The 25,246-nt window shown below is 53.9% G+C and overlaps 7 protein-coding genes across 7 annotated transcripts; 5 read left to right on the forward strand and 2 right to left on the reverse strand.

Moving 5' to 3' along the window:
• Positions 1-1,124: 1,124 nt before the first annotated feature.
• Positions 1,125-2,224, forward strand: M409DRAFT_60773 (uncharacterized protein; the record flags this gene model as incomplete). The annotated part of the gene is made up of 2 exons (XM_033814571.1): positions 1,125-1,566; positions 1,695-2,224. The coding sequence occupies 2 exons, from the start codon at positions 1,125-1,127 to the stop codon at positions 2,222-2,224; spliced, it is 972 nt and encodes a 323-aa protein (XP_033660311.1).
• A 1,284-nt stretch (positions 2,225-3,508) lies between these two features.
• Positions 3,509-5,511, forward strand: M409DRAFT_60774 (uncharacterized protein; the record flags this gene model as incomplete). Its single annotated transcript, XM_033814572.1, has 3 exons — positions 3,509-4,682; positions 4,757-4,838; positions 4,887-5,511. 3 exons carry the CDS (start codon positions 3,509-3,511, stop codon positions 5,509-5,511), a joined length of 1,881 nt encoding a protein of 626 aa, XP_033660312.1.
• A 4,660-nt stretch (positions 5,512-10,171) lies between these two features.
• On the reverse strand, positions 10,172-11,792 carry M409DRAFT_30042 (uncharacterized protein; the record flags this gene model as incomplete). The annotated part of the gene is made up of 7 exons (XM_033809733.1): positions 10,172-10,376; positions 10,438-10,690; positions 10,743-10,840; positions 10,894-11,179; positions 11,246-11,369; positions 11,432-11,569; positions 11,628-11,792. 7 exons carry the CDS (start codon positions 11,790-11,792, stop codon positions 10,172-10,174), a joined length of 1,269 nt encoding a protein of 422 aa, XP_033660313.1.
• Positions 11,793-12,464: 672 nt separating this feature from the next.
• M409DRAFT_37926 (uncharacterized protein) lies at positions 12,465-13,824 on the forward strand (the record flags this gene model as incomplete). Its single annotated transcript, XM_033810832.1, has 3 exons — positions 12,465-12,644; positions 12,695-12,876; positions 12,933-13,824. The coding sequence occupies 3 exons, from the start codon at positions 12,465-12,467 to the stop codon at positions 13,822-13,824; spliced, it is 1,254 nt and encodes a 417-aa protein (XP_033660314.1).
• A 383-nt stretch (positions 13,825-14,207) lies between these two features.
• M409DRAFT_60777 (uncharacterized protein) lies at positions 14,208-17,524 on the reverse strand (the record flags this gene model as incomplete). The annotated part of the gene is made up of 3 exons (XM_033814573.1): positions 14,208-16,028; positions 16,079-16,152; positions 16,201-17,524. 3 exons carry the CDS (start codon positions 17,522-17,524, stop codon positions 14,208-14,210), a joined length of 3,219 nt encoding a protein of 1,072 aa, XP_033660315.1.
• Positions 17,525-19,641: 2,117 nt separating this feature from the next.
• Positions 19,642-21,009, forward strand: M409DRAFT_30045 (uncharacterized protein; the record flags this gene model as incomplete). The annotated part of the gene is made up of 3 exons (XM_033809734.1): positions 19,642-19,671; positions 19,727-19,993; positions 20,050-21,009. The coding sequence occupies 3 exons, from the start codon at positions 19,642-19,644 to the stop codon at positions 21,007-21,009; spliced, it is 1,257 nt and encodes a 418-aa protein (XP_033660316.1).
• A 949-nt stretch (positions 21,010-21,958) lies between these two features.
• M409DRAFT_70997 (uncharacterized protein) lies at positions 21,959-25,150 on the forward strand (the record flags this gene model as incomplete). Its single annotated transcript, XM_033818996.1, has 3 exons — positions 21,959-22,121; positions 22,187-22,377; positions 22,451-25,150. The coding sequence occupies 3 exons, from the start codon at positions 21,959-21,961 to the stop codon at positions 25,148-25,150; spliced, it is 3,054 nt and encodes a 1,017-aa protein (XP_033660317.1).
• Positions 25,151-25,246: the final 96 nt, after the last annotated feature.

Raw genomic sequence — 25,246 nt, forward strand, 5'->3', positions numbered from 1 at the left:
CTTTTCCCTACGACGATAATATAGTATATAGGCGATTCGGAAATAAACTAGAGTTAGCTCTTCCTAGAGAGAGAGGTAATTATAAAAGAATACTAAGAGATATTTAGAAACCTAAAAGAGACCAAAGTAAACCTTCTCTACGTAATAGTATACATAATTCCCTAGTACGTATTTTATACTCGCCGTATACGAGGATAGAGAAAGTAGAAGTTTATTCTACGCTTAACCTAGTACTAGGTTAATTGGAGTTCTATATATTACTACAACCCCCTATTATACTCTAACTAAGGACTTAAGCTTAGTATCTATATTAAATAAAATTCTAGGATTAATAAACTAATCCTAATATACTATACTAATTAAATATTAGTAGTAGTATATCTATCTTATTCTATATATTATTTATACTCTCTAGATATTAGCCTCTTCTTACTACTAGCGACCTACTATAGCTGTAAGGGTATAAGGAAAGATACTAAGGATGCTAAGAGGTGAGGTCGAGTCAGGCCGGCTGCTGCCGTGCACGTGACGCACAATCACATCCTGCGCTTCGCAGGCTCAACGAACAAGGCAGAGATTAGTTCGATCACGAACCCACCCAGTGGTTCGGCGGGCGTCCTATACATTGCTACACACCCCCTTTGACAGTTCTAATCTCTCCCCCCCTAAGGAGCAATCCATAGGACCCCAAAACGATGTCGAGAACTGGGTCGCCTGCGCTGCGCGAGCGCCCTGAACGCGACGAGTCGGCTTTGTTAGCATCCGTCCAGGAGAACATAGCAACCCTCCGCGAAGAACGAGATCGCCTGCGAGCTGAGATCGAAGCCCGGAGTCTCGAAGCTGAGGTGGAACGCCTGCGGCGCCTGCGCACCGCTGGCGCTACCCCAGGACCATCTGCTCACAGCAGAGACCCAACTCCCTAGTCGATCCAACCAAGCGTAGAGGATTTGAACCCGCGCAGCGCTAGCGGCTCGCAGCCGTCGAGCAGGCCACGCCTACGCGAGCCTCGTCAGTTTGAAGGCGATAACATGAAAGAGGCGCGCGGATTCTTGAGGGAACTGGACCTTATATTCGCTTTGACAGACACGTACTGTACAGATCGGGATAAGGTGCTGTATAGCATCATGTATCTCGCAGGCGAGGCGCAAGAGCGTTGGCATAACCTATACTCCATTGATGATGTGGAAAATGGATACACCTACGCTGATTTCAAGGACTTCGTGCGTGACGCAGTCGGCGATCCTGTGAACCGCATGCTTAGCGTCACCTTGGAGTACGACAAGATTCGGCAGCGCGAGGGACAAACTGTCCAGCAGTTCGCTACAGAGTTGGATACTTTGGAAGATCAACTCGGAGACTATAGCGAGCCACAGAGGGTGCGCCATCTCCTCGCAAAGCTCCAGCCTGCGCTACGCCCTGCTATTGTGAAGTATCACGAGATCCCCAAGACCCGTCAAGAGCTAGTAACGCTAGCCACGAGGATCGAGAGCACCGATCAGTCTGCGCACAGCAAGCGCCAACTCGGCGACCCGTCGTCTCAACGCCCTCCTAAAAAGAACAAGCACAGTACGTCAGCCTCAGGTGCTGCGAACCGTAAGGCTGGCGCTGGTGACGCGCACAAGGAGACACCTTCAGTTAACAAGGCTGAGGCTGAATGCTTTGGCTGCTATAAGAAAGGACACTATAAGAATAAGTGCCGCTCGAAGCACCTGTGGGACGAAAACAAACCGCAGGCGACACGCAGGGTCGAAGCAGGGAAGGAGGAAAAAAACTCCACCCGTCTAGCGAAGGCTCGCAGCTAGACGGGGCATCAAAAGTCGACTGCAGGCAAGCGACGCCCTTGCGCGGCGCAGTCGAGACGAAGGCGGGCATGAAAGATATGTACTTCCTTCTCGACGATGGAGCAGATGTCAACGTGATCCCGCAGCGGCTTGCACTACAACATCAGCTGCCGCGCTTGAGCCACGCAGCCTTGCCGAAGGTCAACTCCTTCGCAGGGCAGCAGAGCTTCTGCTATGGAGCATATTACGCACGCGTGCGCCTCACAGACTCTGCAGGCGTCGAGCGCACTACAGGAGCAACGTTCTATTCGTTCGACACAGCGGAAGACGTATGCATTTTAGGAAGGCCATGGCGTCACCGCCAGGCTGTCCTGATGGATAGTAGCACTAACAGCTGGACCTACAGTACCCAGTCGCAGGCGGCGCGCTTGCGCGAACCATAGGAGTTTGCTACAGATCTCAAGGGCGCTTCCCATGTCTATGCTATTACTATTCAGCAAGTTCAAGGCGACTCTGTCGGGCCATCCGATTTGCCAGACGAGTTCAGAGACTATGAAGATGTCTTTCAATACGACCCGAAGACGGCGCGCAAGCTACCAGACGGCGCCGAGCATGAGATACTCCTGGAGGAAGGGAAAAAGCCTCCATTCCGACCCCTGTACCACCAATCGGCTCGGGAGCTACAAGTCTTGAAGCAGTATCTCCAAGAAGCAACCGAGAATGGGTGGATTAGGGCGAACTGTGGTAGAAAGAACTCTACCAAGAGATGTCTGGTCACCGTCGCTGGCGCCGGCGCCATTGGGACCATGTCCAGCTTGCGCCGAGCACCAAGACTACTAGGACGAGTGCGCCTCGTGCCCCGAGTCGGCGGCAGTCCTCGACCGTGACCACGAGCGCCTCGAGTGACTGCCACTTCCGCCGCATAGTTGCCAGGACGCCCGAGGGCGAGGCGGCTGAGATGCTGGAAAAGATGGTGGCCAAAGTGCTTTGTGCGTCCAGCTGTATTCCGCTCCGCTTTTCTTTGGCGCCGAGCTCAACACTAACGCAAGCCAACAGAAGTGCAGAGAGCATCTGTCGTTGACTCAGCCCGTTTCTATTTGTAGCCGCGCAAAGCCCGCTCTATTACCGCCTACAACAAAATCCTTTCAGCTGCCTGGGGCGAAGTTTGTGCCTTGCAGCCGTCGAAGGATTCTCCTGCAGCGGAACGCCCCGATTTAGCTTCAGACATTCCTACATGCGGGCGTCGTTTTTCATGCTCCAATGTGCAAGGACACCGAAGACACATACAGTACCAACAGCTTCGGGCTTTCATGACCCTTCCGAGCGCAGATGTGTCGGTAAGAATCCTGGCGGCTATGGTTTGACGGATTGAGGATCAGGCTTGGCCGAGCTGCTTCCAACCAGCATCACTCAAGGTGGCAATATTGAACGAATCGCAGCTTGTTCGACTTGTGCAAGACCAACACGCAGAGATGTACTCGCCCAAAGAGAGAGACACAGAGGACCAACACCAACCATCCATCGAGTTGTGGGCGGCTAGCAAGACACTCTACCGTTTGGGATCACTCGACATGCTGGCCAAGAAGATGTTGATGCTCTTCAAGATTTTGTATAAATCAAGAGTTCGGCTCGCGACCTTGGTAATGCTTGTCACAGCAACGGCGCAAGGCTTATTCTCATTAGCTCACTGACGCTATCAAACTCTGGCACTCATTCGTTCCCTTACAATGCACCTTCTCTTGGCCTTCTTGGCTGCTTGCTTGTTCAAACTCTGCTATGCTGCGCCACAGACTCTGGCGATGCAGCAACGGGGCAACGGTGCTGCCTGGTCAAGCAAGCCCACCTGGTACAGTCGGTATCCTTTGGCCAGTGTCTTCTCGGACAAGCAAGCTGGCGATGTCGATCAATACGATGTGATCGAAGTCGCCGCCCTGTCATACAACTGGCTAGTACAGCAAAATAGCGACTGGAAGACGAGGTCCACCAAGAAAGGGTACTGCTTGGTCGCCGTGATCTGGGATCCAGTCACTCAAGTTTTCACCGTCTCATCGATTCCGCAAGGCCCGCGCAAGGAGGACATGATCAAACGGGCTACTGGACCACCGAGCGCTTTTAATCCCCTTATCGGAGCTCCAAACTGGTACCAACAAGCACGCGGTTTTATCGATGCTAATTCCAAAAAGGGCAAGTTCCACGCCGAGGATGGCGCGTTTTTTAACTGGGAATCGAGCGTCGCTCCAGCTCGAATTGCGAACGGCCAATATCAAGGAGGCCTCGTGTTGGGTGTATATGGAGACTGGCACAATCCGGACAATCCTCAGGACTCCGGGAAGGCTGGGATATGGAATCTTTGCTCTAGCGGCGGTAATGACCCTAGAATCCCCAGTTGCCAAACTGTGGCCCAGGGGCTGGGGGTCACTAATTGGGTACGACGGCCCACGCGGCGCCGTGATACCAGCATGGATGACCTCGAAAATGCATCGGACTACGACGGCTCAGACATTACAGCAGACGACATTTCTGCAGCGAGTGCCATCGAGAGTGCTTGTGAAACATCCAATCCCAAGTTTAGACTTCGGGTGCGCGATGATAAGGCCTCTTGTAGCTCGTATCTGAGTCCGCCAGTACTCAGCGCAAGTCCTCAGCCCGCGGCCCAGATCTCCTCCGAGCTGAGCATTGCTCCTATTACACCTGCTCCTTCGGGGCCAACTCCTACCTCCTCGACCAAAGCAACTTCCGCAGGCCCCAAACCATCGTGTACACTGCAGCATCAGGATCCGGATTCAGGCATCAACACACAGTATTGCGTTTGTCAGTCGTCCGTAACGCTACCCCTACTCTCCATTTCATCCGGTGCTGTGGCCACTCAAGCGTGCGAATACACGGCTCTGCCATCTTCTGGTACGCTCACGGTTGCCACGGGTTCCATTCCACCACGACGAATTCGGCTCTTTGCGAAATCTGCAGTCAGGTAGTCAACAATGAGGACTCTTGCACCACCATTCCCAATTGCCTACCTCAGAAGGCCAAAGCCTCTGTCACAGTAGCAACGTCTCCGTAAGTACCACCTTGCCCGTATTATTCTTCTCTCTAACAACGGTGTAGGCTACATGTTGGAACTCTCACAGGCGATGCTCTCTATACTGGCGTCTCGAATGCGCTCGTGAGCGTCTGTCCACCTGTCACGCAAACTACCAGTGCGACTAAATGCAGCGGGACTGCAACTATCAAAGGCATCACTTATGTCGAGAGCGACTCCATTTCCCACGATGGTGAGCTGGAAATCTTCGCCGCTTTCAGCTCGTACAACCAGACATCCCTCCGCGATGCCATGATCCAGTCCCTCGCTCAGAGCGCTGCCAAGTCCGCCACCGGGAACAACTGCTATAAGGCGAACTACCAAGTCCTCACGAAGAGGAACTGGTACGATAAGCTCTTCCGGAGAGATCACCCAGTTCTAGAACATGAAGAAATTGAGCTGTGCAACATGGCAGAGCTGGCTCTGGTGAATTACTACTCCCAATTCTGGCGTCTTGCACCGGAACCTGGACCGACCGACTTCGTTGAGGCGCAGTATAAGTTTCACGAGACAAGTGGCAGTTTTGCATGCGAGTTTCTCGAGCTTCTAGCCGATGCGCTGGTTGCAATTGAGCCCGAGTTTGCGGTGGCAGATGTTGAGCTGGGAGAGGAGTTGGCAGCTATCTGCTCTGGTCTCACTGGTGAAGGCTAGATTGGCCAATGAGCTGTCTAAGAGGTGCGAAGATGTTGTTTGTTTGTGCGCCGTTGCTTTATGGGTATCTTGTGCTGGGCTATCTGTTATGCGGTCTGGGGTTTTTCTTGTTATCACGAAGAGTTGGGAGGTTTGAGAGGAGTCTCGGGGATCGTTTGATGTATTATTAGATCTTTGATAGTTTCGTTCGAACGTATTCAGCTGCTGACGATGTTTTGCCCTTCATGTTGGCGCGATTTCGGCGGTCAAGCGGTTATAAGCTGCAGGGAAAGCGGTGCGCCAATTACATGGCTTTCGGATTATAGTTTGCTAGCGCGCGAGGGCTAATAATAGTGGCACGCCGTGCCGCTGACAACAACTTCTCTTGATTTGCTTTCACATTTTCTACAAAGACATTGACGACACACTTCCATCGGGCTCAAGGTTCATCGCCGAGACATGATTCAATCGCGCATCTGCAATTATCTGGACGGCCACTGCAAGCACACCTCGCGAGTTCCGACCACTTTCTTGGATCTCCCAGAGAGAATCAGGCACAGGATCTATTTCTATCAAGCAGCACTTGCCGCCGATACAGTCCTTTACATACAACAGAAAAACAATACGTTTGTGTTTAGCCCGGATGACTGCGACTCGGCCAAGGTTCTCTCATCTTACGCTAACCTCCGCCTCGCCAGTCGCGTTTTGAAAGGCGATATAGCACGATGTCTTTGTACACATTACCGCATCGAGGTGCATAGCCCAGAACTCTCAGAGTTCACAATGGAGGCCCTCGTCGGCCCGCCGTACAATCTACTCCGCTACTGCAAGCGCTTGACTGTCGTCCTCAATTCCACGCTGGAATGGGGCTCCGGATGTGGTTATTTATGCTGCACACGTTGGCATCGCGCACCTACTATGCCCATAGCCAATTGGGATGCCAGGAAAGCTCAAAAGTTTTTGCCCTCGTGGACGAAGATGATCAAACAGCTAGCTCTCTCGCAACACTACTCGGACCTGGAGCTGAGCTTGATCTGTGACGTTGCGGACTCGAAGACAGCAGATCTTATTCTGGATCCGATACGACAATTACACATCCCTAAATGCACAATCCGGTTGAATGCCGACAACATCGTCGAGCTGGAGGACGTGGCTCGAAAAGCAGTGCTGAATGTTACAGGCCACATGCCAGCTGTTCGAGACCATTTCCGTTTCCTCGAACTCCCGACCGAGATACGCCAGCATATCCTTGGTTTTACGGACTTGGTGACCCCATACCAGGAGGTCCAATTTTGGGTATTACCAGACTGCGGCCGCTACGATCTCTACGACACACGTCGAAGAGAACATTGTGACTGCCGGCAGGCCTTCTATCGCAGCTACTGCGATGACTTCTGCAGTAAGCACCATAGCGTCTACCCAGCGGTATGCGGGTGCTTCTTATCGCCACTGCCGTTCTTACTCGTATGTCGAAAAATGCTGCAAGACTCCAGACAAGTCTTTTACTCTCGCAACCGATTTGTTCTTAGGTCTGAAAGTTCCAGCTCTTACCCTCGTGAGCAGCCAGCTGGGCCTCGGACGGAAAGATTCGAGGCATCAATTTTTTTGCACACTGCTCTCTCTTCTGATAGCCTGAGGAACTTGCGAAGCCTCGAAATCCTCTTTCAAGCATTTACCTATACCTATCATGGTATTGAACCAGCCGTCTTGGCCGATTGGGAAAAGGCGATCCAACGTGCAGCTTGTCATTGCGACAAGCTGGCGTTGACTCTGTACATGGGCCACGAAACACATCCCTGGGACGATTGCATTCGCACAGAAAATCTTGCAGAATCCAAGAAAGCTCTCATCGGAGTATACGAGCAGATTGTGCGTCCACTCGAACAGCTGCGAGGTATTCTGGATGTTTTCTTCGTCCATACTGCTGATCCATTTCTCTCAACACGGGAATCTGGGCTCGCTGCGGATGGTCTCTTGCAAAAGCACGAAGCGCATCTTGAGGCGCTAGTCATGGGTGATTCCTATGACAGCGTTGCGAGAGGCAAATACCGGCGGCCGCTCAGTCGGTGGGCCAGCCAGAAACATGTATTGGCGGATTAGACCGTGAGCAGTGATGGCGCTTTGAGACCGTTACTGAAATTGGACCGATAGTCAAAACTCCACATGTTCGAGCAGAGACCGAGCGCAAGATCCTACTCCGTCCTTTTAGATGTAGCCAAACAAATGCGAAGAAGTGGATTCGAAAGATCGAAATGCTGGCAACGGCTGGACATGGTCGACCCTCTCGGCAGAGTGAACAGATGAATGTGAAAGAATACTATAATCCTTATTGGGAAAACGGGTATGATTGTCTCGATCGATTCTAGACATCCTCAGATTTCACAAGAAGAGTTGTCTCTATGCCACAAGACACCGACATCCTACACCATTTTGCGACACTTCTCTGAGGGTTCCACAGAAATTATGCGGCCTATCGCCGGGCAGCGAGGCTCAACTTAGCCGCTTAGAGCGGCGCGTTCCGAGGGCTTCTAGAAGTGTCTGCGAAAGCAACGTGGCCTTCTTTCCAACGAATGTTCTTCTCCCCTCCATACTTTATCGAAAGTGACTCTCATATTCCACAGGATGGACAAGGCTAGCCAGGTACTCCAACAAGGCGTGCCTCCCGACGTCCCGACCTCGTATCGGGCACTTGCAGATCACAGCGGTGTCCCATCTTCGACGCTCCATCACCGTGCTCGTGGACGACGCTCCAAGGAAGACAAAGCACAATGCCAACAATATCTCGCGCCATCAGAAGAGAAGGCAGGCGCCGATTTCGTTTTACAGATGTCTAACCTCGGATACCCTGTGCGAATGAAGTACATGCCATGTATAGCCTACAGTGCTACCCGATATAGGCCCGTGTCTGAAAGGCCACCGAAATTTCCGAGCAAGAACTGGGCCAAGGCGTTCGAGAACCGCCATCCCGAGTTGAAGGCCATGAAAGTAAGAGCGCTTGATTGGAGTCGACATGAGAAAAACATCTGTGACAAGGTTTCGCATTGGTACGAAGTGATAGGCAACGTCTTACAAGACCCTGCTATCGTGTCGGAGAATGTGTACAACATGGACGAGACCGGAGTAATGCTCTCCATGCTAGGCGCTGTCAAAGTGCTGGTGGGCAGAAACGACACACGGGGCTATAGAGGCGCGCGTGTGAAGCGAACGACAGTGACAGCTATAGAATGCATTAGTGGTGACGGTAGGTACTTGAGCCCCATGATCATCTGGCCAGCCTCTACACATCGGAGTAATTGGACGACCTTTCCTACACCCGGGTGGCACTATGCATGCTCCGAATCCGGGTAGACCGACTTCCCAGATTAGCTTGGAGTGGCTGAAGCGAGTGTTCGACCCTCAGACCAGAGAACGGGCAAATGGAAAAACACGGGTTCTAATCTGTGATAGATTTGGCACGCATGAAACGCTTGAGATTCTGGAGCACTGTTTCGCTAACCAGATCCTCCTCTGTCGTCTACCTTCTCATACATCCCATAAGCTGCAACCCTGCGACATTGGGGTGTTCGCCCCACTTAAAGTAGCCTACCGTGATAATGTCGAGCGAATGGAGCGAGGAGTCAACACGATCGGCAAGCAACATTTTACGTCCTTATACAGCCGTGCGAGAGAGAAAGCGTTTATAAAAAGGAACATTCTCGCGGGTTGGAGCAGTGCTGGCTTAATGCCTTTCGATCCTGAAAGAGTGCTCCGAGACATGCGAGTGCTCATGTGCTTCGCCTCCGTCCTCTGCGCTGCAACGGGTCGACGCCGCCCACGGTCGCTAGCGGCGTGACGGTGGAAGTGAGTCGACCCCTAGGATGTGCCTGTGTGACGTGTGCGTTGTCTCTCTGGAGCAGCATACACCGTTCCGGATGCGCCGCTTCGAGACTCGTGATCGAACGCCAACCGTGTCGTATCATGTGAGGCTGCCTCGAACGACGACGATCATCATTTGACTACGCAAAAGCTAACGAACCAACTGCAACGAGCGCAGGCAACCGTATCACTCAGCGCTGAGATATTGGTCACAGGCAGCCATCCTTTGCTCGATAACGAGGCTGCTCTCGATGGGTGGGACGTCGTGTTCGCTTCGCCGACCGCGGAGGAGGCGTAGTAAAGTCGGATCGACAGGCGCAGGACATGGATATGTGAGGGTCCGGTCTCAGTCGTCCGCGAGTATGTGCGGGGCGGTGATCTGTACAGGCACAACTCCCCACGTTAGCAATCGCATGTATCGCGCAGAGCGACTGATGCGGTCCCGGTCACCTACTGACGACACACGTGGATCGCCCGTGATTGTGTGCCGGTTGCTCGTTATGTGCGTGCAGGCTGCTCAGAAAATTGTGGCCGAAACGCCGGCGTAGAAGGGGGGGTCATGTTTCGAAGAGAGGTGGAAAAGAGAAAGAGGATGCGAGGGCGGGCGCGTCGTGAAGTTATGCAAACGAACGCCGCACGGGCCACCGGTGCTGCGCCCGCTTCCAGACGCAGATGCGTCCGTTTCCTGAAGCGGAACACCCGGCAGGCAAAGAACAGCACGCACATCACCAGCCCTCTGACCAAAATAGGGCTGTCCAATTCCGAATCCTCACCTCAACCTCCTGGCGGCACCTGCACCCCTTTGCAACATCCCTTTAGCCACAAATTACACGAGCCGCTGCTGGTACAGCGACGAATACCGCTTCACCGCCGCCGCCGCATCCGTCAAAGGCGCCAACCCCAAACGCGGCTGCTGAGCCAAAGCATCATTACCGACATAGTCAAACACGGAGACAGCATTTTTCAAGAACGTAGGCCCGATGATCGAATCGCCAAATGTACGGTCCCAGGTACTGATAGGGGCGTGGCAGCTGCAAAGACATGACTTTGGTCAGCAAACTAGGAGTAACAATGAAATGGGTTTGATCGTACAGCTCCGTCCCGTTGACGATGCCATGGTCGTCCGAAACGATCATGTCGAGGGGGTCGATGGGGAACCAGGTGTCGTGGTACTTCAGCTCGATGAGTTGCGGGATGGAACAGTCGAAGTAGATATCCTGGTCTGGGTTGATGACCGTCTTTCCGGTAAAGGCTGCGGCGATTTTCTCGAATTCGGGGCGGCGGAAGAGGAGGCGTGAGCTGCCGCTGTCGATTAGGGAGAGGTAGCGGCCTGCTGGGTCTAGGTCTAAGGTTTTGTTAGACATCTGCGTTTCATGCGGTCGTGATGGGGAACGTACCGCCTTTGCTGACTGGGATTGTCTTGCCGTTGACGCGGATGGCTTGTATTTGGACTGTCCAGCCTTGCGGGGCGAGGACTGGAGGGTCGTAGTTGTAGCTGCCAAGCGATATCAGGGGACCAGGCTTCTTCGCGTGCAGCAAACAACTCACTTCAGAGTATCAATCATATCGCTGTACGTCACCTTCGATGCGGCTGGGATATTCTCAATCCCGCCAATCGTGAGAGATCCCTTGATGGAGTCTGGATCATAACGACGAGGGAATGTGAGCGAGAACAGCGGCTTTGCCAACTTCCCCTGCGCCAGCAGAGTGTCCATGAACGGAAGTCGCTGGTTGAAGTACCAGTTGCGGGATACGTTGCGGGTGTTCAGGCCCCAGATACCGGAGAACTGACCGTCTTGGAATTCGCCTGCGCTGCCCGAGAAGTTAACGAGAGCTGGCGGCAGCGGGATCATTAGCCGTCACAAATCATTGGCGCTGATAAGGCTGGCGGCACACTTACGAACGGCCAATTGATTCAGAATCGTCTTCCCACCCACTGAGACCTTCTGAAAACTGTCCGTTCCAGACACGGTCCCGAGGCCCACCACAGTGCCGAAAGTCTCATTGAGAAGTTTCGTAGATTTCTAGCATGTGGTTCATCAGCTTACAAGAGCCACCAAGTGCCGAAGTTGGAAGCAAGCCGTACCGTAATCTTGTACGTCTGGGCCAGATAGCAGCCGCTCTGTACGTCAACGACATTACACCTGTCGCTGGCTACGAAGAGGTCGCCCGAACCTGTGTCGAGGAGGACGGGGAGAGTCTGTCCGTCGAAGGTGACGTTGACCTATTTGGGATTCTAAGCTGAGCGGCTTGCAAATTGCAGAAGTGACGGGCCAGCTTACGATGGGATAAAAGTCGTCCTTGGCGATGTTCGAGTAGCCAACGGGAAAGCTGAATACGTTGCCAGAAGCTATTTCGTCTAAGGAATATGATGGAAGTGCGGAGGCCCCAATGGCGGCGGCGGCGAGCAGCGTAGCGCAAGAGGATAATGCATGGTTTCGTACCATGATGGGCAGATTGGCTGTCCCCAAAAATGGACGAGAGTCTTATGGTATGGCCGAGAGGTTCGCCTGGCCGGCTTGAGGACAGCTGAAGACTCTTATGTTGAAGTTGTCATTCGCTTTGTGGAGAGGAGATGTAACCCAAGCCTTCCCTTGACCACGATACCCGCGTTTTGCACTTGTGCATGCAGATAGTTTGGCCATCTTTCGTATTTCTCTCAACACTACATGAAAATGTATTAGCTCGATGATCAAGCAACACGAAGCAAAAGCTAAGCACTTCCTTGCCTTATGACGAATGCAGAAGGTAGCATACGTCTGAGCTTTTCTGATGGACGGAAAAACTGCGTCCGTCACAGCTTCCAGGACTACATATATTGTACTTGTCCTAGTCCGCCCTTATCGTCGAAGATCTCCATTTGAAAGTGGTGATGCGATATGGTGCCATAGCGCTGGAAGCTGTTCTAGCTGGCTACGTTCGTATACGAGGTGGTATCCCCTAAGTGTTCGACAGATATCAGCAGCATGAGGCGGAGATGCAACGAATCATTAGGCAGTTCCATTGCCACAGCCATGCAACATAAACCCAACACACCTCGGCGGCCCTGATTCATAAAATGTCGTTCTCCACGACCACTGAGACCTCCAAGTCATCGTTTCTCGACTGTCGTCGCCATGATGATCGTCAAAGTCGCTTCTCTCGTCCTTGCGGCATCGAGCATTCAGGCAACACCTCAAGGCCTACGTTCTCGTGACAATGCACCCGGAAATACCTTCTCGGTCAACCAAGTCGCCAATCCAGGCTACAATGGCTATGTAGCCACGGGGCAGTCGGCGTTGGTGAAGGCTTATGCGAAGGTCAGCATACGTTCAGGAATGAAAAGGTTTCAGGCTAATGAGGACACCAGTACGGCAAACAACTGCCCGCCTCCATCAAAAGCGCGGCCACGAAGGTTGCGGCCATTTTCCAGAACCAAGGCTCCGTCGCCACACAGCCAGAAGTCTACGACTCCGAATACCTCTGCTCCGTCGCCATAGGCACACCACCGCAGAGCCTGTTCCTAGACTTCGATACCGGGTCCGCAGATCTGTAAGTTCCCTCCTGCATCTTGCCCCGTGTCCGCTAACACCATCCGTTCATCAAAGCTGGGTCTTCTCCACGGAAACCAACACCACCCAAGTCAACCGGCAAACCCTCTACAACCCCTCCACAAGCAAGACCTCCTCTTCCCTCGCAGGGAGCACCTGGTCCATCGTCTACGGCGACGGCAGCTCCTCCACCGGCGACGTCTGGCTCGACAGCGTCAACGTCGGCGGCGTCGTGGTCCCGCACCAAGCCGTCGAGAACGCCCGCCAAGTGTCCGCGACCTTCACACAGGACTCCGCGTCCTCAGGCCTCCTAGGCCTAGGTTTCAGCAAGCTGAACACGGTGCGTCCCAACACCCAGCAGACGTTCTTCGACAACGTCAAGGGACTGCTGAAGGCCGGCGTCATCGGCGTCGACCTCAAAGCCGGCGCGTTCGGAACCTACGACTTCGGCTTCATCGACGGGGCCAAAAAGTCCGGCGACGTGACGTACACGCCTCTGAACAGCACTCAGGGCTTCTGGGGCATCGAAGCGAGTGGCTACGCAATCGGTAACTCCACCACCACCACCAAGGCCCCCACCCCCGGCATCGTCGACACAGGCACAACCCTCCTCCTCCTCCCCGACGCCCTTGTGGAGGACTACTACGCCGGCGTCCCCAATTCCACCTACTCCGTCTCCGAAGCCGGCTGGATCTTTGACTGCAACGAAGTGTCTCCGCCGCCACCACCAGACTTCTCCCTCGTGATCAACGGCTACCGCGCGCGCGTGCCGGGGAGCTACCTCAACTATGCGCCTTCGCAGACGAGGGACGGGTATTGTTTCGGCGGGATCCAGTCGAGCGCGGAGCTGGGCGTGAATATTTTCGGGGACGTGTTTCTGAAGAGTCAGTTTGTGGTTTTGGATGGGGAGGAGGGGAGGGTGGGGTTTGCGGCGAAGAGGTTGGGTTAGAGAGATGGAGGTGGATCGGAATTGTGTCTTTGGTGGCGTAGCCGGAGTCTACGGAGAGTGACTGAAAAGAACATAAAACGCTTCGATTGAGGTCGCGGATTTTTTTCACCACGCTATGTAGAACAGAAGACCACCCGTCCCATTCCATCCCGTTCCAATACCCCATCCCATTCCCAAGAAAGCGAATTCGTGCCCTCGATGAAGAGCGTATGCCAGTCGCTGTGGTTCCCGCAGGGGTATATACATGTAGTGTGCATTGCGCAATGGTCGTGACTCCGTTCAATCCCCTTCCCACCCCATACCCTCTCCATCAATTCCCCGTCAAGAGCGCCGATGCATGCTTCTCAAAAGCTCGCAGAAATCAAAAGACAAGGAAAGCGTCATCAAAACTTCATCCCCTTCCTCTGCAAATAACTCCCCAACAACCCATCTAGCTCCCCCATCATCTGCGTCACGCCCTTCTTTTGCTCAACGAATAATCCCTCCATGAGAGGATGATCGGGTCGGGCAGGTGTCACGCCGGATTTGTCGTGGATCATGACGAGCATGTCGCGGACTTCGCTGCCGTCTTCCAACCATGCGCGGAGGGAGTCGTCGCTCCAGGCTTGCTGGGACACTGTGGGCGATGGACGGGGTGAGAGGCGCGATGAGGAAGTGTTGCTGTCCGTTGAGAGGCCGCGGGTGGGTGTCTTGGTGGACTTTTGCGGGTGAATGACAGGCTGAGGAGAGCGAGCGGTTGGTGTGGGGTCGTTGTCTTCTCCGAGCGAGGCGTCATCGATAGGCTCGGCGGGGTGTTCGATGATGCTTGGCGAGGATGTGAGGCTGCCTGGCTCATCGTCCTCGGTATGGTCTTCTGGGCCCATCATTGGAATGTGAATCGAGTCGGTGCCGTGCATGAACGCAGAGCTGGATGAAATCTCGACTGGGCTTTCTGACAACCTCTCACCACTCTCCTCGCTATCATCAGCCTGATCTGCGAATGGGTCCTTGCCGTGCTCGTCTTGTGGCGAGTCGAAGTCGTCCAGCTCGACACGTTTCTTCGACCGCTTGGCCTTCTTGGGCTTGTCGTGGCCGTCGTTTGTCTTGAGCATGTTCGACACGGTGTTCGTAACGGTACTCGTGATTGGCGAGAGAGGGTTGGGAATGCCTCGACTCTTCTCTTGCTGTGCGGCTTCAATGTTGAGACGGTCGTGCGCATCACTTTGGCTTTCAGGCTCATCATGGCTTGCAGCCATCTCATACGCGACCGCTGAGCCTTCGAGCTCGGCAACAAAGCCATTGCTTGAATCATTTGATGTCTCTCGGACTTCTTCGGCTGGCGGTTGTTGCACAGTTGTTCTGGCCAGTGGCTGTTGGCCATTGACAGCCTTCTCCACGGGCGAAGATTTCCCACTAGGTAATGGGCTCGATCTTGCCGAGTCTCGTTGCATATCGGCAGACAGCTTCTCGGCCTCGGCCTCTTCCTCTTTCGCCTTCTTATCCTTTTTCTTACTCTTGAACAAGCCACTAAGCATACCACCCTTCTTTGGCTCCTTCTTCTTTTCTTTCGTTTCTTTCTTGGCCGCCGGTTGTTCAGTTGGTGAGTTCGTCTTTGTGAGGCTCTCCATGCTGTTGTTACGTGGCGGCTCAGTCGGTGACTTGGCAGCTGCGTTTTCCTCGCGAAGTATTCCAGGAGTGAGTGTGATTTTGCGAGTCTCCAGGCTGTCGTCTTTGAGGAAAGAATCCGTATTCCGCGTCTTCTTTGACTTGAGCGGAGCAGCTTCTGTCGAAACCGTTGGAAAGCTGTCATCAATACCAAACCGCTCGAACTCACCTGTCTTGTCCACGAGCTTCGGTGCATTCTCATCGTTGCCGACGCCAGCCGCTGCAAGAGCTTGTGCTGCTGTGGCAGCCTGCTCACGATCGAATGACGCGCGTTGAGAAGATGTGCTTGACCTGCGTTCAAGTCCAGAGTCGGCTGGCTCGGCTTTAGGCTCTTCAAGTTCGATCTCAGGCTCGTCGGTCGAGTCACGACCCTCCGATTGTAGAGAGCTGCCATAAGGATCGATCATGTGTTCCTCGTCTTCGGTAGAGTAGTCGTAGTCAGAGGCTTCAACATACGTAGGCGCGGCGAACTGGACAGTCTTTGCTTTGCGTCTTCGCATCGCTTTCTTCATGGGATTTCTCGACTTTTCTGAGTTATCGCTGAGCATTGTGGCAGACAGCTAGTACCATCATTAGCTTGAGCCGTATTAAATGGTGGGAATGAACAAACGTCTATGTTTCGGTGCTTATTCAATCGCGCAAGTCGTTCGGTAGGCGTTTCGATGTGTTCGGCAGGTAGGTAGCCTGTGATCATCAGTAGAGTCCAAGTATATCATCATATCTGTAACATACCAATGCTACTGTCTTTCACTACCCGCACGAGCCACCAGTAGCTATTGCTGTCATCCAACAACACCATTGTGTCGCCTTTGGTAGCATTTGCTTGGCCTTCGACAGTCGCAACAAATGTGTGCAGGGCGTAGACGAACTCGAAATCGATGTCTTCTGTTTCTCGTAAGCACTCGCCACCCCAACCAGAGTCAATGAAGCGGTCGTCAAGATTAAGGAAAATGTCTTCAGCATCATCAAAGTTTTGGCAATCCTCGTGCATATCAAGGCTGTCCAGATCCGAGTTCGACATGCTCTCCCATGAGCCGGCAGATCCATTAGGGGAAGGTGGCGTGTCCAACAACGGGTCGTCTACGGGCAACAACAAAGCATCGAGGTCGATGCTGTTGATGCTGGTAAGGCTTGGCGATGGCTCCAAAGATGGAGGGCCAAGACTCGTCATGCTCGTAAAGAAGGAATGGTTGCGGAATGGGCTCTCAATCGGTCGCCGGCCGTCTTGGATCTGGTCGGCCTCGCGCTCCTCTCCGCCGTCGCTGGGAAGGTCTGATCTATCCTCGTGGTAGCCGAAGTTGTCGTGCTCTTCATATTCGTCGCTGCGTTCTGGGTCCAGTACCAATCCGGGCGTGTCGTCCTCCTTATACCTACCCATCTGATGATACCTTGACATTGGGAGTGAGAATGACCTCGTAGGAAAGTCTTGGGGTACCTGGTCGTATGGAGAAGAAGTCACCTGCTGTGCAAGCGCAAAATCCTCCTCCACTCCGACGTGTCTTGCTCGCAACGGCAAATGCTGAGGCGTTTGCAAGAATGGCGACGACTCAGGCGTAGTGTTTGCGGTCTGGTTGAAAGACTCGCGAGTTGGAGTTGACAAACTGCGTGCTGGTGATAGGTCTGCCACGCGTGCAGGCCCGAAGCGTTGCAGCGAGACGGGGTGTGAGTATTGCAAAGTGAACTGACCATCGTCAATGCTTGGCGAACTTGATATCCGGTCCATCATGTCGTCGTCTGTTTCCGCATCGGACTCGGCGCCCTCGCCTCCCTCCTCGCCAGCGTGCGAGGCACCGTTTGTTACGTGCTCGGTGGCATTGTTGTTGGCTTGCGCCTGGTCAATGGCGCCTGCGCTATCCGCCAGATTGCCCGCAATGTTCCATGCGTCGGCCAGGGCTTGCTCTTCTGAATGCCGCTCCTCGAGTACCTGATGTACCTGGGCGGCGACGTGGGGGGCGTTGCCGTTGGGTTGCGGGTGCTTGTGGTGTTCTGCTGCGGTGGGGCTGTCTTGGTCTTGGAGGTCGAGCGTGTCGGCCCTGAGAATGCCAGGGCGCGCCATGGTTCTTTAAGTGCGTTGGAAGGGCAGTTCAGCGGGCGACGGCCGAGGTCGCCTTGGATCTAGGAGGGACGCGAAAGAGCGGTCGCATGCATGGCAAGGAATGGGTGTCTGTTGCGTGTTTCGACCGGGCGCTGGCAGTGTCAAACCGGCTTGACGAGGGTCGCGCAGTGGTGTCTGGCAGGCGTGTTTGAGCAGTGAAATGGGTGGCTGAGCGAGCGTCGGAGCGGCTCCAACAACAGTCAACGGCGGCGTGCTGGGCGGTCGGGGGAGGGTCGGTCGGCGGCGGTGGTGGTGTGCAGTGAGTGAATGACGAGCAAAAGGATTGAAGACGAGCCTGACTCGCTGCTCCAGCAAGTGTCGAGGGAGTGGGCGGACTGTTGGTGGTGGCCTCCAAAAAGTGTCTGGCGCTACTTTGGAGTTGGCCCCTGTCCGCGATGAAACGGCCCCAGTGCTCCACCATTGCCGGCAACCTTGGCCGTCGATCCCACTAGCGGCGTCGCGTGCCTTGATTTAAAAATCGATAAAGCTGACCAACAGTATCTCTCGAAACACCAACTTCACTCTCATATATTGCTGCTTTTCGTCCATCTATCAACTGCTCCTCTTTCTACACATCGCACACTCCTCAATACCGACGAGAGACCTGGCAGTGAAATTCTTGAGACGCACTAGCAGCGGGCCAACTTCTCACCTGCGTCAATACGGTGTACCTGCACCTGGCATGTGATGGCAAAATCTCCATCCAGATAAGCGTGCTTACAACGGGGCAATTTCGATACTACTTTCGTTCAGCTCACAACCTATCCGCCACAGCAGACGAAGACAAGAAGTCCAACGTGAAGCTCATTGAGTATCGCGCTTGCTCCGAGAACAGTGTTGTTGTCGATCATCTTGGCCACCTCTCGCAGAAATTCAGCACAGGACTGCCGCATATTATTGTCTGGACCTGTAGGCTTTACCATATGGCCTGCAGCAGCTATATCATGACAGCGTCAATCGACCAAGCAAAGTAAGCGGGAGCGAGATACCGTTGGAGCAGACAGCACACAACTAGATATTTCCAACCCCAATGTGAGAGTCATTCCAGTCCTTGGCCCCTTCGTTACGCCACAAGTGGAGGCTATCCCCAACATACTCGAGGTCTCTAGGGATTTTGAAGTATGATTGAGAGATTGGTAGCGGTAGGAATCAGAGGATGACACCGCCGTTCCACCTCGAGCGAGGCAACAGGTGATGTGCCAGTCCATGAAGAAAAGCTTGATGTTTTCGACTTGGGCCTCGAACATTGCAAAGGACTAGCTCTACCCACCTGCGAGCCAGCTAGGGTCATAGAGTCGCTTCACAGGCTAATGGCACATCGATGTTCGAAGCAGCTGTCGTAGAGGTTGTAAGGACCTAGGCACGCTATGTGCTCCCCTACGCACCAGGAACGGGCAGCGAGTACCATTGGGTAATCGCAAAGTAGCCAGCGACAATTGCTAAGCATAGAGTCCTGTCGGGATCAACAATGCCTATCGATTTGCCAAAATGCTACAGCGACGAGTATAGAGTCTGCACGTGTGAGCAATGTCGCAATAGAGAAGCAACAGTCTCCTGGTATCTGCGTGTTACAGACCTCATATTACAACCAACTAGAGGTATCCAGCCATGTAAAGTAAATGTGAGATTTTTGCGAGCAGAGGTCATGTGCTTACGAAACTACTACGAACGCGTAAAACAAGTTGTAGTCGCGTGATGGACGAATTTGCCTTCAATGTCTCTTGGTGCCTGCTCAAGTCGGATCCGATCCGCACGAGAGGACTGAGAAGAGACGTAAATTTGTGAAGATTTGTGAGGAAAATCGGACGATTCTTCATAGCGCTGAGAAACAAATCGCGGAATTGAAACAATTCAAGTGGCTGGACGTGACGATTGTTTTGAGCACGTGACTTGCTGCCTCATCAAAACACGCTAGAGACGCTGCTGGACCGTGCACGGCGCGTCGAATCTCGTCACTTTAAGACGTCTGGCTTTGATCTGCTTCCATTGTCCTTCAACCACCCACTACGCAATCACATCTCGCCACGACCACCACACCTCTCGTCCATTCTCACCGCACTGGACATACATACGCCACAATGAGCATAGAAACAACCCCCTCAAAGACGGTACAGATCCTCGACGTCATTGCCACGAACTTCAACTAACAGTCTTCCTCCATAGGCTGCGTCTGCCCTCAACGACTTCAAGATGGAGTCCCCAGTAAAGAAGCTCGAGCTTCAGTTAGAAGCCAACAAGGAGAACCTCGATGAGCGATATGCCTCCGACGAGCTCGCCGTCCCGATCAAGGGCATTCCCGAACTGCCAGAAGAGCCGGAGCAAGCAGCTGAGCCATCTGTCGTATCTACACTGAACGAAGAGGAGGCAAAGGAGCCCATACTGCAGGAGAACCCACAGCGATTCGTGCTGTTCCCAATCAAGTACCACGAGGTATGATATTTTCACGCGCGTCGCGTCAACACAAACACGCTAACCAGCCACCACAGATTTGGCAAATGTACAAGAAGGCAGAGGCATCATTCTGGACAGCTGAGGAGATTGATCTTTCCAAGGACCTCCACGACTGGAATAAGCGCCTCAACGATGACGAGCGCTTCTTCATCTCCCACGTCCTCGCTTTCTTCGCCGCCTCCGATGGCATTGTCAACGAGAACTTGGTCGAACGCTTCAGCTCTGAGGTCCAAATACCCGAGGCTCGATGCTTCTACGGTTTCCAAATCATGATGGAGAACATCCACTCGGAGACTTACTCCCTCCTCATCGACACATACATCAGCGAGCCCAAGCAACGGACGTACCTCTTCAACGCCATCGACAACATCCCCTGCATCCGCAAGAAAGCTGACTGGGCCCTGCGATGGATCACCGACAAGAACTCGACCTTTGCATGCCGTCTGATTGCTTTCGCCGCTGTCGAGGGTATCTTCTTCTCTGGCTCATTCGCCGCCATCTTCTGGCTGAAGAAGCGTGGTCTCATGGCTGGACTTACCTTCTCCAACGAGCTCATCTCCCGTGACGAGGGCATGCACACTGACTTTGCCTGCCTGCTGTTCTCGCACCTCAAGAACAAGCCATCGCCACAGCTCGTCCAGGACATCATCACTGAGGCCGTCACCATCGAGCAGGAGTTCCTGACAGACGCGCTGCCATGCAAGCTCCTTGGCATGAACTCCGACCTTATGTGCCAGTACATCGAGTTTGTCGCCGACCGTCTCCTCCTGGCGCTCGGCAACTCAAAGTACTACAACGCCACCAACCCCTTCGACTTCATGGAGAACATCTCGCTGGGCGGCAAGACCAATTTCTTCGAGAAGCGTGTTGGTGACTACCAGAAGGCGGGTGTCATGGAGGGCATCAAGAAGCAGCAGGCAAAGAAGGACGGCGAGACCTCGACAGAAAAGGCACCCGTTATGAACGGCGACTTTGCATTTGACGAGGACTTTTAGACGATGTTACCAGTGGCATGGCGTTTTGGGATACGGGTCAATGGCATGGGCAACGGCGTTTCACGAAGGAATGGCTGGAACGGGGATTCTACACTGTGATACCTTTCCTCGCTCCTCCATTCGACAGCAAGGAAATAGTAAGAGGCGGCGCGGATAAAACGCAGCGCCTTGGATAGGCTTGTCTCATTATCATCAAATGAAAGCATCTGCATAACTCATCACGACTTCGCTGTATTTTCTTTGCCGAAGAGTTCCGTTTCCCGCGCAAAGATGACCTGGTTAGGGCGTGCCATCCCCGGCGGTCGGTGCTTTGGATTCTGTGCTGGCGGTGTGCTGTACGAGGAAATATATCACTGTGCGCTGACCCTCATCATAACATCCACCTCGTTCCCTCGCTTCGAACTCGATCACTCTGCCAAGCGAGGCGAAGTCACTCTTCACAAGCACGAAGCGGATTGGCACACTACTGCACGGCATGAGTGCATGGGTTCACGCGGATATGAAGGAAGCCAGCCAAATGACGTTGTACGCGGGCCTGCTGCTCGAATCCTACGCGTGTCATGGCTGAGCGAGCAAAACCGAGCGACTACGCCCAAGCATCCGGCCCTTCTCCTGGAGGTTTCACAGGCAAGGTGTTCCCTGCTCCTTCCTATTCCTATTTTACTTCACAGTTGGTTTGAGAGTGTTTACTCTGACTTCATTGACTGTTCTGGTGGGTGTTGGTGGATTGGAAAGACACGAGGTCGGGAGATTGCATTTGTAAAGTCCGCGCAGATCCGAAGTTATCGATTGTGAGGATTGGGGGGGATCATCAACGACACAGTCGCATACAAGAGCCGGTCCTCGAGAGGGTGTATTGGGATATCCGAGAATATGCGACTTCGATGATGAGGTGAAAAGGGAGAAGCCATCATTCCTCAACAAGAGCTTGGGTTCGGTTTTCCTGGACATGGCAGCAGCAGACGCTCTCCCGGCCATCACGCTGACGGATCCCAACAACCTCGACCAAGCGCCTTCGCCCGCGCAGTCGCCGACGAAAGAGTCGAACTATGGGGATTTGAATGCGTGGGTTAGGCCGGGGACGCCGAGCAGCAATGCGAAGAGCGGGCATGGTAGGGAGAGATGCATACATGTTGCGATGTCGTGAAGGAGGTGGTTGGACTGATACTGAGTACAGGCCGTACAGACTCAAGCGGCAACAGCGGCAGCGCATGGCCGTCACCGGGTCGCCTCATGCGGACTCTGTCCAACAACACACAAGCCCAGGCGCAGAATACGACAGCATCAAGCACAGCTGAGGGAAATAGCAACAATGCGGGCAGCAAACAGGATGCCCCCGCCGCCCCGGCAATCGATCCATTATCACAGGTAAATACATTCACAATCTACACTTCCTATTCGTATTGTTACGAGGGAAGTGCTCCTCCAGTAAGCACCAAAGCTGACTGTATCGCCACCAATGCAGCATATTCTCCGAAGAACGAATGCCCCTATGAACTTGCCTGCCAATTCTACGAACCCGCCGCGACCGCGAACGTCGGATGCGAATGGTGCAGCGAAGGAGGAGAAGCAGCAGTCGCAACAGCAACAGCAGCAGTCGCGAGAGCTGAACTCTGGAGAGCCCGTACAAGAGCCCATTAGCAGAACCGATACCCTCGATAGCATCTCCACACCCGCGAAAGAGCTGAAGAAAGGCGTCAAGGCTGTGTCTTTCCTGTCCCGACTCATGGGCGCCAAGAAAAAGGACATCGACGAAGACGCGGTGGAAGACGATGACAGCAATAGCGAAGAGCGGCCTGAGGGGAACGATGCGGAGGTCTTCACGCAGAAAGTCGAGGATGCGGATAATGAAGGGATGGGATTTCACCCGCGACAACCACAGCCTCCTGCGTATATCAAGGTGCGCGCGAAGTATAAGAAGGAGAAGGATTTCGATCGATTGTTCCTTGCGCAGGAGCTGAGTGGTAGCAAGAAGAGCAGAGTGCCGGGGGTGCAGAGGAATGGGAGCACGAACAAGCTGAGGAGAAAGAGTTCGGCGGGACCACAAGAGGGCGATCCAGTTTGGGCGATGGAGTTCAGTCGCGATGGAAAGTATCTCGCTGCAGCGGGTGCCCATATGGTGGTGAGGGTGTGGGCTGTGCTTGGGAGCTCGGATGATCGCCAGCGACATGAGAAGCAGGAATCGAAAGAGAGTGAGGAGAGGGGCCTGGACGCACATGTTGAGCATCTACTCGCGCCTGTGTTCCAGAGCGAGCCGGTCAGGGAGTACGACGGTCATTCATCTACGGTGCTGGATTTGAGCTGGAGCAAGAACAACTTCTTGCTGAGCTCTTCCATGGACAAGACTGTGCGGCTATGGCATGTTTCGCGGAAAGAATGCCTCTGCACATTCAAGCACAATGACTTCGTCCCCTCGATCTCATTCCACCCGAAAGACGACCGCTTCTTCCTGGCAGGATCCCTCGATTCGAAACTTCGACTATGGAGTATTCCTGACAAGAGCGTGGCGTTCGTCGCACAGGTCCCAGATATGATCACTGCGGTGGCGTTCACGCCGGATGGCAAGTTCGCCATGGCGGGTTGTCTTTCCGGGTTATGCATGTTCTACGAAACGGAAGGTCTCAAATACCAGACACAGATCCATGTCCGCTCCACGCGAGGTCAGAATGCCAAGGGAAGCAAGATCACGGGCATTCAGGCGACGTATGGTGCGAATGGAGATGTCAAGGTTCTCATCACGAGCAATGACTCTCGTGTCAGACTGTACAATTTCCGGGATAAGAGTCTGGAGGTCAAGTTCAAAGGCAACGAGAACAACTGCAGTCAGATCCGCGCGGCTGTGAGCGATTGTGGGCGGTACGTCGTCTGCGGAAGCGAGGACCGCAAGGCTTATATCTGGAGTTTTGGAGCGCCGTATCAGGCTCAGCAGCAGGAGAAGGACTCTTCGGGCAAGAGGGACAAGACGCCCGTGGAGATGTTCGGCGCACACGATTCGATCTGTACGAGTGTGGCGATTGCGCCGGCGAAGACGAAGCTGCAATTGAGCAAGAGCGAGGATCCGATTTATGATCTTTGCAATCCTCCTCCTGTGACGCTGCTCAGTCAGGCGGAGATCAATGGCAGCCAGGCGAGTTCGCGACCACCGACAGAGGCGGGGAGTGTACAAGCTACGCCTCACGAGGCGTACCATTTCGAGCGGCCTAGGGAGAGTGCGAGTTATGCGGCAAGGGCACAGCATCGTGGTGGGAATATCATCGTGACGGCGGATTTCACCGGCAGGATCAAGGTCTTTCGACAGGATTGTGCGTGGCAGAAGAGGTTCAAAGACGACACGGATAAGGGCAGTCTTTTCCGTGCGAAGAGGGGCAGTCGAACTGGATCCCTGGCTACGAGGAGAAGTGAGAGGAGTTTGCGCGAGGCTGCTGCTGTGGGCAGAACATCTATGAGCTCCGTCGCACCCAGCGAAAGGATATTGAACTGGAGACAAGGCATCGCCAGCACACCCAGTATATCCGATCGCGGACGAAATCACAACGTAGCTGGAAGTCAGTCTTCCAAAGGTACAAACTCGCGAAGTCGATCGCCTCGCAAGAGTCTCGAAGTTCGTGGGAGGAAAGAGGCGAGGACGTACCCGCCCAGCAAGAAAGACGCTCATCAAGCGCCGAAACATCCCCTTGCGATTGATAGTCTTGTGCGGAGTCCTTCACCTATGGACCGACGCCATGAAGATGCCGAGAGCCATCATGCCCCGCCCACGCCGGAGAAGCTGGTGCAGCACAGGGATACGGATGAGAACCCCCTCGGCATCCAAGGCGGCCGCAGCTACCTCTTCTGGGACGCGAATGTCTGGAAAGGCCACGCGGAACGCATGCATCGCATGGCGGAAGAACACGAACACGATCCTCCACCCAAATCCGTCTCTCCTTCGCCCTCGCGGTCTCCATCGGCAAGTCGCGGGGACATTACGAAGGCTTCCGTCGCTGGCGCACAGGATGATGGTGGCCATTTGGCCGTGAAGCCTACGAGGCCTGGGTTGAGACAGGTTCCGACTTATGTCAGTGCGCTGAGCGATGAGGTTAGCTCGGGGGAGGAAGGGGAGTTTGAGGAGGCGAGGGAAGATATTGGGAGCAGGGGCCGGTGATGGAGATGGGAATGCATGTGTGATGATTTTGATGAGTCTTTTTTGATATGAATGATGGGGGGGTTGTATAAACGGTGGACGGGGTGTGTAGGTGGG

This window comes from Zasmidium cellare (genome assembly GCF_010093935.1).
Source record: "Zasmidium cellare ATCC 36951 unplaced genomic scaffold M409scaffold_59, whole genome shotgun sequence".
Lineage (NCBI taxonomy): Eukaryota > Fungi > Ascomycota > Dothideomycetes > Mycosphaerellales > Mycosphaerellaceae > Zasmidium > Zasmidium cellare.